The 12,130-nt window shown below is 40.8% G+C and overlaps 1 protein-coding gene and 1 long non-coding RNA gene across 7 annotated transcripts in view; one reads left to right on the forward strand and one right to left on the reverse strand.

The window, feature by feature from the left end:
* Positions 1-4,481, forward strand: part of LOC309534982 — a 60,778-nt gene extending 56,297 nt beyond the window's left edge. For all 4 annotated transcript variants that reach the window (XR_014220949.1, XR_014220950.1, XR_014220951.1 and 1 more), the window contains one exon: positions 1,962-4,481. This is a non-coding gene — a long non-coding RNA (uncharacterized lncRNA). The remainder of the gene's footprint in view (positions 1-1,961) is intronic.
* Positions 1-12,130, reverse strand: part of LEPR (leptin receptor) — a 56,934-nt gene that overhangs the window by 27,663 nt on the left and 17,141 nt on the right. For all 3 annotated transcript variants that reach the window (XM_082227560.1, XM_082227558.1, XM_082227559.1), the window contains exons 3-5: positions 10,694-11,002; positions 9,800-9,923; positions 1,827-2,032 (exon numbers count right to left, since the gene is read on the reverse strand). In XM_082227560.1, the coding sequence (XP_082083686.1) occupies positions 1,827-2,032; positions 9,800-9,923; positions 10,694-11,002 (639 nt within the window). The remainder of the gene's footprint in view (positions 1-1,826; positions 2,033-9,799; positions 9,924-10,693; positions 11,003-12,130) is intronic.

A 12,130-nucleotide genomic window follows, 5' to 3' on the forward strand; every position in this document is an offset into this window, starting at 1 on the left:
TTTTTCATTGAACTGGAATGAAGAAGGTTCTAGGGGTTGGAATGAGATTTTCCAACAATTTTTGATAGCGACATCACCCTCAGGAATCCAGGCAGTTCATTTGAGTTAATGTATATATATTTATTTTTTTCAAATCCACATTGTGCTGTGAAGATGCAACAGTTTAACGATTCCAATAAATGAATATTTCTTTGCACATAGTATGCACAATCCAGCCAGAGTTAGGCATTTAAAAATTCCATGGATTTCAGGAAGGAGTCCTGGGTACAAAAATGATTATTTATGGAAAACATGTCAAATGGCTGTTTTCTTCAAGCTAGTAATTTTGGCAATTTTACCTGCTTTCAGATGAACATTTCCTCCATGCAAAACTTAAAGCCCATTCTTAACTTTGTGCCAGCAGTACACCTTCAACCATTAGGGGGGAAAGCTGGTTTTTGTTTCTGTGAAGCAGGTTCTAGGATCTTAACTACTGCCACATTAGATTTGACAGTGGCTGTTCTATGTTTACACTGCCCCAGCCATGCAGAAAGAGGGAGAGCATCTATCCAATTATAAGAAGGGGGAAAGACTCACCTGGGAGGAATGCAAGCAGGACACTCCTCCTGCCTGCAGATTCCCTACCTGTCTCTTAGGGAATTCTTTCCCCCATGAACTCTTCTCCTCAGATGAGCTCCAGTACCAGAAGCAACATAAGAGGAGCTGCAGGGGGAGAAGTGTAGGGAGAGTTCTGCACTATTTATCCAAATGACACTTTTGCTTTTGGAGCCTTACTTCCCTCTTTTTCTGTGTGACTGAGGCAGTTCAATATTCATACACACAGAACTTGCCACCATCTTGCGTAGTTCTGCCCTGTGCCACAACAACCACATTTTTAAAAATAAAATGAAAAGGATTTTGCAGGTATGGTTAAGAACTGTGCAGGATAATTCATTTCAATTCATTAGAAACTCCTCTCATTCAGGCTTCCAATGCCAGCCATGCAATGAACAGAACCGGCCTACCGAAGGGGTCAAAGTTACTGTGCCAAAAATTTTCTTACTTCAGAAATGACAGTATGATTAAATCTTAAGGACACCATGAGCTAATAAACATTGCTCTTCATTTACTTTGTAGAAAAAGTAAATGCTGCATAAAAGCTGAAAATACCAAGGGCGGCGTGTCCAGGCTTACATTTATCCCATGCCTAGAAAAAGCAGGTTTCCCACTTGTCCCATGCTTTCTAGCAATAAGGTCCAAGTGGTTTTCTGTATGCTCCGCTACATTCCCCTGGAAAACCCGCTCTTCAGCACTGAGTTGTAGCAAACATAAATCCATGAAAATCCTGACTGACATCTGCTCTGATTCAGCAATAAAAAATCAAGTTTTCCCAAGGGAAAGCAGTGGTACAAATGGAAGTCTGGATGAGCCCTAAGAGCCTGAACAGTTTCCACCATCAGTTTCATGTGGGGAAAGAAGTATGTCATTATTGTTATGAATTATGGCAGCTTTAAGAACAAGCTTAACATTGCTGGAATTACAATAGGATGAGATTTCACGTATCTTAGGGAATTCATTCAGGACTTACACCACTGATTTTACTTACTCTATTTTGCTATACAACTAAAGTATGTTGGGAAAAGCAAAAAAGGGCTTGCAATACCAACATTTTATTCTACACTAGCTTATGTATTTGTGTGTTGCTTTGAGGGAGGGTGTTTTCCATAGAATTAAGTTTTGTCACAGTGTATATTCAGTGTATATTCTGGAATCATCATTTTGGAAGCTTCCTCAGACTCTTATTGTTATTCTGATTTTAACACTTTGGCCAATAAACTGAAACTTACCAATATCTGTAGGTTTGACTAACATTAGTGGTGACTGAAGCAATGTTATTCCATCTGTGATCTTGAGCCACATAATGTAAATATGCTTGAACTTTGCTGAAGATATCTGACATTTGTATTTTTGGTTTTTCACAGCATTGCAGTGAGTGACCGTGACATTGTCCTTTAGGGAACGTGTAGAGGTACTTCCCAATGATACATCTGTTCTGAATTGTAAAAGAAAAAGAAACCCATCAATTGTGAATATTTTGTATGAAGTAGCATGTCTAAAGCATTTTACTAGATGTTGTTTTTAAGATGGGTTAATTATTTTAGATCAAAACACTCTAGAAAGACTAGGCTGAACATACCAGAATGCCACTTTTACCCATAGAATAACAAAAGAAAGGTTGTGATCATTTTGTTTAAGTTTTTCCCAATGCCTAGTCATATTAATCAAACAAAAAAGCAAGAGTACTGCAGTTAATGCCATTGCGTGGCAAGACCCTGAGACCACCCCCTCATTGATGAATAAGACACAAGGACACGGATATTAGGTTAATGTTATTGGGCAAATTTAGGCCACAACTTTCTTGGTTACAGAATGTGAGCTGTATTGGCTTAGGCATTGGAACTGACCCAGCTATATCTGATTCCTGCCTGTCACACAGGGAGTCCAGTAAGGGTCAACCACCGGTAGGGGGAGCCCTGTCGATGAAAACCAACTCGAGCTCCCCCTGGGTTCCCAACGGGGTCGTGGCATGGCCCTAGCCCCGCCCCGGGCTTTGGACAAGATCCACACCCCCAGATTCCTTTAACGGAATACCCTTAAGCTTGGAGGGGCAGGTGATGGCCACACCTCCCCTCCCCCATCATAAGATCAACCAATGCCTAACCACCAATCCTTACAAAGTTGTGACGACTGCTATGAGGTAGGTGAAAGCGAAATGGCCCATGCTAATTTGCCAAGTGGAAAAATTCCTACCAGGCCCCTCAAGGGCGACCAACTGAGGTCCATAGCAAGGCCAAATTTGAAACCTGAAAAATAGGGAGGGAGGGTGGGAGATCAAGGAAGCGAGTAAAGAGGAAGCTCTCCGGCTCGCACCTCAGTTTAAATGGGGCCTGGCCACACCCCCAGCCAGCGGATTGGCTGGTTGGTGAATGACGTGACCAGGAACCTCTGGGTGACGCAGGACTTTGTCCCCCGCCCCCAGAGGGAAGTGGGTGGCCATGTGGTCCACAGCAACTCCTCCCCACTGGGAAGTGGAGGGGATTTGTAGCTTGACTGTGCAGCTTTTATTTATCCAGAATTCTGAGGGGAAAAAACCATATAACAACATTTAGTCTTTTCTTAGGAACAACCTACACACTGCATATAAACTTAACATTTTCCAAGTGATTTCCCACATATGTTTGGGTATGGCTCTACCCTCAATCCAGCCTTAAAAACTGGCTATGCCAGCAAATGTCACATAGTTGGAAGTCCTACTGTGGGGACTAAAGGATGGTCTTTGTGCAAGACAAAAGCCTCATTACGTATTTTAAAACATACCATAAAATGTTAAGTACAGTGCCGGAAAGCAAGAACATATTTTTACTCACTGGAATATGCTTTGAAAGGCAATAAGAAATTAATTTTCAAGCTGTGAGATTAAAGCCTTGGAACAAGTAGATAAACTTGCACAATATTTAAAAAAAAACTTTAAAAAGAATAATAAACACAAATGCAATAAAAAGTCTAAAACTTTTAAACATAATTTCAAAACAAATCTGGGGCTGGAGAATGGAAGATACAGACTGAAGGAACTGGTGTTACAAACTGGCCAATAGATAACCATAGCTGTGATGCAAATGACAGCCTTTGGGTTGTAGCCAACTAAATTCTACTCAGAGTAGAACCAGCTGAAATTAATGGACCTAGTCCTGTCCATTAATTCAGTGGGTCTTCTCTACTAACATTGGATACATCCCTTTTTCTCCTTTCTGGGGTGGAGGAATGGTGTTTTCTCAGTTTAGCCTGAATCTCACACAAAACAAGTCTGAACAGCATACACATCAGGTCAGGGGGAAAAATAAGTTTACATTATAGGTATCAATGGCACTATCAAACTGCCTTCTCACTCTTACAGTGTTGCATCTGTTTTCAGCAGAAATTTGTTGAAACCTGTTTATACTGAGACAATAGCATAGTTTCCAGACAAAGCATACTTCAAAATTCATTAGTCTCAAGTAATCCTCTAATGTTAATTTCACAGAATGTGAGGGGGGGAGTTCATGTTCTGTTTTTGGATAATTTGCTTCTCCAATTCCAAGAAGAAGAAGAAGAAGAAGAAGAAGAAGAAGAAGAAGAAGAAGAAAACTCATTTAAACCCAATCGCTCCTGCTATTGCTTTGGAATAAACCATGGAAAGTATTCATATTCTGGCTTTTTAGCATTCTGTTTTGTTCCTTCTGCAAAACTCAAATAAGCCCAAAATATCTTTGGTTGACCTCTCCAAATAAATTTTGTTTTATGCATTTTTTTAATATATTGGAAGACTCCCATAGACTCAAGCAAAACTCTTATTGAAAAAAAATGTACTATTTAACTGAACTATCCAAAATGTAAAGCACAAACACTACAGTATGAAGTATGCAAGTTTAATGTGTATTAAAGACCAGCTGCAGAAAAACCAATCCTTCATTTAATTGTCCATAATAGTTAATGCAAGTGTGGCACCAGTCTCACATTAGACCATCCACCATCCAGAGAACTGTGTAATTAACTCCACACACCAAATAGTGGTTTTAGCTTGCCTCACACACAGCAGCCCAGCCAAATGACCCCTATTTTGAAACACAGGTTTTTTTTTAAAATTTAAATTAATTCATCAGCGTATGAAATGTAAACATAGATAGAATCATAGAATCATAGAATCATAGAATCATAGAATCATAGAGTTGGAAGAGACCACAAGGGCCATCGAGTCCAACCCCCTGCCAAGCAGGAAACACCATCAGAGCACTCCTGACATATGGTTGTCAAGCCTCTGCTTAAAGACCTCCAAAGTAGGAGACTCCACCACACTCCTTGGCAGCAAATTCCACCGTCGAACAGCTCTTACTGTCAGGAAGTTCTTCCTAATGTTTAGGTGGAATCTTCTTTCTTGTAGTTTGGCTCCATTGCTCCGTGTCCGCTTCTCTGGAGCAGCAGAAAACAACCTTTCTCCCTCCTCTATGTGACATCCTTTTATATATTTGAACATGGCTATCATATCACCCCTTAACCTCCTCTTCTCCAGGCTAAACATGCCCAGCTCCCTTAGCCGTTCCTCATAAGGCATCGTTTCCAGGCCTTTGACCATTTTGGTTGCCCTCCTCTGGACACGTTCCAGTTTGTCAGTGTCCTTCTTGAATTGTGGTGCCCAGAACTGGACACAGTACTCCAGGTGTGGTCTGACCAGAGCAGAATACAGTGGCACTATTACTTCCCTTGATCTAGATGCTATACTCCTATTGATGCAGCCCAGAATTGCATTGGCTTTTTTAGCTGCCGCGTCACACTGTTGGCTCATGTCAAGTTTGTGGTCAACCAAGACTCCTAGATCCTTTTCACATGTACTGCTCTCAAGCCAGGTGTCACCCATCTTGTATTTGTGCCTTTCATTTTTTTTGCCCAAGTGCAATACTTTACATTTCTCCCTGTTAAAATTCATCTTGTTTATTTTTGCCCAGTTCTCTAATCTGTCAAGGTCATTTTGAAGTGTGATCCTGTCCTCTGGGGTGTTAGCCACCCCTCCCAGTTTGGTGTCATCTGCAAATTTGATCAGGATGCCCTTGAGTCCATCATCCAAGTCGTTGATAAAGATGTTGAATAAGACCGGGCCCAAGACAGAACCCTGTGGCACCCCACTAGTCACTCTTCTCCAGGATGAAGAGGAACCATTGATAAGCACCCTTTGGGTTCGGTCAGTCAGCCAGTTACAAATCCACTGAGTGGTAGCATAGTCAAGACCGCATTTTACCAGCTTCTTTACAAGAATATCATGGGGCACCTTGTCAAATGACTTGCTGAAATCAAGGTAGGCTACATCCACTGCGTTCCCTTCATCTACCAGGCTTGTAATTCTGTCAAAAAACGAGATCAGGTTAGTCTGACATGACTTATTTTTCAGAAATCCATGCTGACTATTGGTGATCACAGCATTCCTTTGTAGGTGCTCACAGACTGTTTGCTTAATGATCTGCTCCAGAATCTTCCCTGCTATTGATGTCAGACTGACTGGGCGGTAATTATTTGGGTCCTCTCTTTTCCCCTTTTTAGATGTGGTCTTACTATCTTAAACTTCTGTCACTTGTGCTGAGCCTTGGTGATAGTATGGCTATTAACTGAGATAAAGGACCTCCCAATCTGCAGAAAACACTGTTGAGGATACTCTGCGGTCAGGACCCAGATATGCAGCCAGGTCATTTGTTGTTATTTTGCTACAGATGTTCCCAGTGTCAAAGGGGAAACAAAGCCTCCAGCTGTAGCCTTGTTTTCTTCCGCACATGTGGAACACTTCTTTGGATGATGACCCACAAACCTAAGTGAATGTGGAACATGCTGAAATTCATGAAAAAGTGACACATAGTAGAGGATGGTGCATTGGGGCGCTGCCCCACCAACCTGTCTGCATCAGCCAGCCCCCACTTGCCTGCCTTCTCTCTTAGAAGCAGTCCAGGAGGTGGAATGGCTACCAGCATACTCTTCAGTCTCAAGAGCTGCCCTTGTAGAACTCAGCAGGGAGGAGGATGGGACAAAAATTCGGATCCGTTGATGCTACGTATCATTGGTTATGGCTCTACCTTCTGCTGGTCTCCTTGTCTTCCACCCTACCAGTTCCAACATGCACCAGCCACCACTGCCATTAAGTAAATGCTGAGTCCATGTGCCCACTGGACCACTTCGATCAGTGCAACTGGCACTACGACAGGTGCCACATCATACCCATTCCACATTTATAAGAGCTCGGTCATTTAGTTGTGGCAGCACCTGCACTTTGGAACTCCTTGCCTGTTGAGATCAAGCAGGCACCTTCACTGTACTCTTTTCGGTGCTGAAAAGTAGCACAAATGCACAGCCCCTTTTGAGACTGGTCAGATACGTGCCAATGTGCTGCGGGACAGTCATACACTGCATGTTTGATACTTACAACTTAGCTACAGCTCAAGTAAGCACAGCCTATGTGACAGATGAGCACATAGATCAGCAATGTGCCAGAAGTACTGGGTTCACGCATCTCACACCATTCCCAATTTAAATCCTTTCGGTTCCTGCAATACTGAATGCTGTAGAAACAAGTTGCCTTTTCTCCCAATCTTGAGGGGGGGGGATTAAAATTAGGATAAGGAAATTAATAACAAAAAAATGACAATTGTGCACAGTGCAAATAAGTTCAGAAATATGAGAGAAGGCCAGCCTTCCAAATAATCTACTGAGCCCCCAAATGATAGTTTCTTCTAAAGCACTCAAAGGCAGTCTGGGGAAAGGGACCTTATTGGTGTTTTCGGGTGGTGCTTACAGTTCACAAACCATGAAGAACTAACATGAGGAGATAATGACAAAAGCTCACAGCAGCAAAGAATACTTCCCTTATTTTTGCAACATGAAAGGTTAGTTCTTGAAACTGGCATGAAACTGCAGAACTTTATTTTTAAAGCTGTAAAATTAATGTTTTCCTGGACCAGACTTTGGATAAACAGAGTGAAAAAATATATACTCTTTACGGTTTGGCTTCAGCTTACACTACACTACTTGAAAGTGGAAAGTCAGCATTGTTCCACTTGCCACCGTTTCCTTCTGTAGTTATAAGAGAAACCAGCTGTGGTATTCATTGGCCACTGTTCTGTATCCTCTCTTTTTTATATGTTACAGTTGCATTGTAATGTGATGGAAAATTCTTTGAAGCACTCAAGAAAAATGTTGTTATTGTTTTAAAAAAAGCATTTGGCAAGGTTTCATTGTTGCCTATTATTCATATTAGAGTTTTGCAAAAAAAATATTGTACTCTAAAATCATCTGTGGAAAATATGTTTTGGGTATTTTTTTAAAGGAAGAATTTGAAATAACTGGGTATATTGGGAGTTTAAACAGCCTTTCAGTAATTTATTTTCAGCTACCATAGAGATCAATGTAAGAAGACATATGTTCATATTGCCAAAAGGTAGAAGTGAGATATCAAATTTCTTAAGAAAAGTTCATTATCTGAATTGGTTGTTTAGGGAAATCAAATTTCTTAAGAAAAGTTCATTATCTGAATTGGTTGTTTAGGGAAATCAAATTTCTTAAGAAAAGTTCATTATCTGAATTGGTTGTTTAGGGAATCTGTTCCACTGGAGGAAATATGCAGGTCAATTCCAGCTCATCCTACTGAACAGTGAAGGAGATGTTCTTGGCCAGAGTTAGAAACTGCCTGGCTGCATCTGCATATTTGGTGGTTATGAGGGTACTTGTGACTGCATCCTGGCTATATATGTCTGTTAAGCTGTCTGTTAAGAGATATCATAAATCATGGACAGCTATTCAAAAGTTTGAGCAAAATTAATGCAGCTATTTTTCTCAGTAGATTTATATCCCAATAAATTCTTACACTGCTTGACTCACTGCAGTCAACATTCAGATACCCAAAAGACTCTGGAGCAAGAACTCTTCACTCTGCATGCAGCCTAATTCCACCACCAAATTCCAAGAAATAATCCTTGGTTTCCCTTAGTTTGACAGACTGATTTTAGAACCCTTGTTGTGGCACAAGAAAGTTAAAGTCCCTCTGTTTAAAAAGGGGGCACATTATTATTATTTTTGTCTGCAGTTAACACAGCAGTGTTTGAGAGAGCATGTTGTATTCTATAAATATGATGTGGGATATAATGTTTGAAACTACTTGCTGATACATTTGCAGCCTAATTCTATGCTGATACATTTGCAGCCAGTTCTATTCTAACTCAGAAATAAGTTCCACTGAGATCAATAGGTCTAGGCTTGCAGCCTTCAGTAGAATATACTCAACTCACTGTTCCCCACAGAGGTGAATGTCCAAGGCTGAAATAGCTATTACATATTTACAGAGAAGCCAGTGCTTTCATAAAATATGGGCAGCCCATATCAACAATTGTAGTATTATTACGATAGGAGATTGGGAAAGGCTGGAAACATGCTGGATCCTCTGTTATATGTTTTTGCACAGTAGGTTTACATTATAGGAGACAAAGATTTACTATAGTATCATGAGTGTCTGATGTTGTGTTTGTAGCTGGGAAGAACATAGTCCTTCTACGAGTCCTAACAGAAATGTGTACCATTCATATGAAAAGCAACATGCTTAGATCAATGCTATCATCAAAGTTAACCAAACATACACTTTTATGACTAAATTTTGCATTTAACATAAAGGACACCAGGTCATGTAAGCAAAACATCTAGCTATTCAAAACAACACATGGAACAGCAATAAAAAATTCCAAAGGGGCTGCGTGAAGGGTAGTGCTGGAAAACATGCCAATAGTAACTGAAGAAATATAAAGTATCTGATGTCAACGTGATGAGGCAGACTAAGTTCATCCTTTATGGCCAAACCATGAAATATTGCACAATAAGTATATTGGCAGAAGAGACCTCTGATCTAAATAAAATGCTTTGTTGTTGTTTAGTCGTTTAGTCGTGTCTGACTCTTCGTGACCCCATTTACCAGAGCACGCCAGGCACTCCTGTCTTCCGCTGCTTCCCACAGTTTGGTCAAACTCATGTTAGTAGCAGTTTCATAAAAGGACAAAGATAGAGCAGGGCAGGGGGAAATCCCAATGTTAACAATTTGCTTTTAAAGTTTGGTATATAGGGGCAGCTGATAATTTCCTATACTCTTCTCCCAAACCCTTACCACCACTAGTATTAGAAAAAGTAAAGCAGAATTAAAAAAAATAAAATCCTGAAAATTGTAAACTACATAAATTTCACATTTGACACAGATTATACTTACAATATGTACAACAGATTCACTGAAAGGTCTTCATCCAGGTATGGTGACTTAGTAGATAATTCCACAAGACAAAATAACTCCTCTGTGCTTTCTTTAGACCAAAACTGTAGATTCCATATTGAATCTAAATGGAAAATTTACATATTTTTCAGAACTTCATTGCAAGCCAAAACCACTGAAATACCATGTACTGGAGAGAACACATTTCTAAGAAAGTTTCCAATCACAAATAAATAATAAAGTGTTCTTAAATTATGAGGTGATATTAATTCTTTTACCAATAAATTCAAAACATCCTCTTACATTTTCTGCAGTTGCTCCCTGTTTGTGGAATGTTCTTGCGGGGGGGGTACCTTCAATTACACACCTACACACCTTCAGGTGCCAGGCAAAAATGTTACTCTTCAACTAGGCCTTTGGCTGATTAACATCCTATACCAGGGGTCAGCAACCTTTCTCAGCCATGGGCTGGTCTACCGTCCCTCAGACCACGTGTTGGGCCGGACTATATTGGGGGGGGGGATGAACAAATTCCTATGCCCCACAAATAACCCAGAGATGCATTTTAAATAAAAAGACACATTCTACTCATGTAAAAACACGCTGATTCCCAGACAGTCCGCGGGCTGGATTGAGAAGGTGATTGGACCACATCCGGCCCATGGGTCTTAGGTTGCCTACCTCTGTCCTATACCCTTTTAAATGTGTTTGTGGGAAGGGATGGAGGTTATTAGTTTGTTTGCTTTTATTATGTATTTTGTTTTTTTATCTTGTATTTTTATGTTTTGAACCGCCATCGAAGATATATGGAAGAAGGGCTGTATACAAAACAACAACAATAATAACAATGATTTTCTACAATAATAATAATGATTGTACCTTCCCCAAGCATACCTATTTGTTGAGATGTAAAAGCACCACTTTCTGAGTATGTAAATGCCTTGATTTCCATTTCTGAAGTATATACAAAACAGTTAATATGTGTATCACTCCACTGGCAACATAGGAAATGATCTTCAGTCACCAGTGATGTGGCATTGGCTTTAATTGTACCATGTTCCTCATTTATGCTAGGACCATTCTCTGCAATTCCAGCGGGCAAAGAAATGTTAGAAGTCTTCTCTGATGGCACACATGGTAGCTGAAAGCTCTGTGGAGGAATCTGATATACCATGCAATAGGAAATTACCATTCGAAGAAAATCTGAGGGTACAGGGGGGGAAAAGGATTAGTCTGAATACTCATATAACTGAGAGCTAGAACATTTATTAGCACAAGATAAAACAAATTCTGGGCAACATTACTGAACGCACACTTCCAAAGACATGCATAAAATCACAGAAATACATTCACTGATACTTAAATAATTTTTTGGCCATCAGCTTAATTCCGGGTTCCCCACCACCCCCATTCTTTTATTTTGTCATTAAAGGTACCCCTGCACGTACGGGCCAGTCGTGACCGACTCTGGGGTTGCGTGCTCATCTCGCTTAAGAGGCCGGGAGCCAGCACTGTCCGGAGACACTTCCGGGTCATGTGGCCAGTGTGACTAAGCTGCTCTGGCGAGCCAGCACCAGCGCAGCGCACGGAAACGCCGTTTACCTTCCCGCTATAAAGCGGTACCTATTTATCTACTTGCACTTAAGGGTGCTTTCAAACTGCTAGGTGGGCAGGAGCTGGGACCGAATGACGGGAGCTCACCCCGCTGCGGGGATTCAAACCGCCAACCTTACGATCAGCAAGTCCTAGGCACTGAGGTTTTACCCACAGCGCCACCCACGTCCTTATTTTGTCATTACTCATGAACAAAACATCAAGAACTAGATTCACATGGATATAAAATAACTTATGTACACTGATGTGAAGCAGTTCAGCCACAGTTCCATTCCCTGAGAAGCACTCAAAAATTGCCTTCAGCTTTCAGCAAGGAAGGGTATATATTATAAACGAATGTATTATAGAACAGCATATTTATATTTAGTAAAATTTAGTTACAAAATTCAGGAGTACAAATTATTATTATTATTATTTACATCACTTTATATTGTCGAGTTTTTAAATTTTGCAACTGGTGTCTTTTGTCTTGATACTGGTCACCCCCACTGCCTAAAACCACTTGTACTTACTTTGCAAAAGTATGTCTCTGTACATACAAAGGCCTCGTGCAGTAGATCAGTGCATGAGGAGAGACAACTATTAGCCCCACCCACAACATTACAGGCAATGTGCAGCCCTTCCCCCTGGAGCTGAAGGGGACAGCACAAATATGTGCAGGGAGGGGGGCCTTCCATGTGACCTGGAACCCCCTGCGCAGTTAAATGTCCTTTCCTC

This window comes from Podarcis vaucheri, assembly GCF_965113315.1.
Source record: "Podarcis vaucheri genome assembly, chromosome: 6".
NCBI lineage: Eukaryota > Metazoa > Chordata > Lepidosauria > Squamata > Lacertidae > Podarcis > Podarcis vaucheri.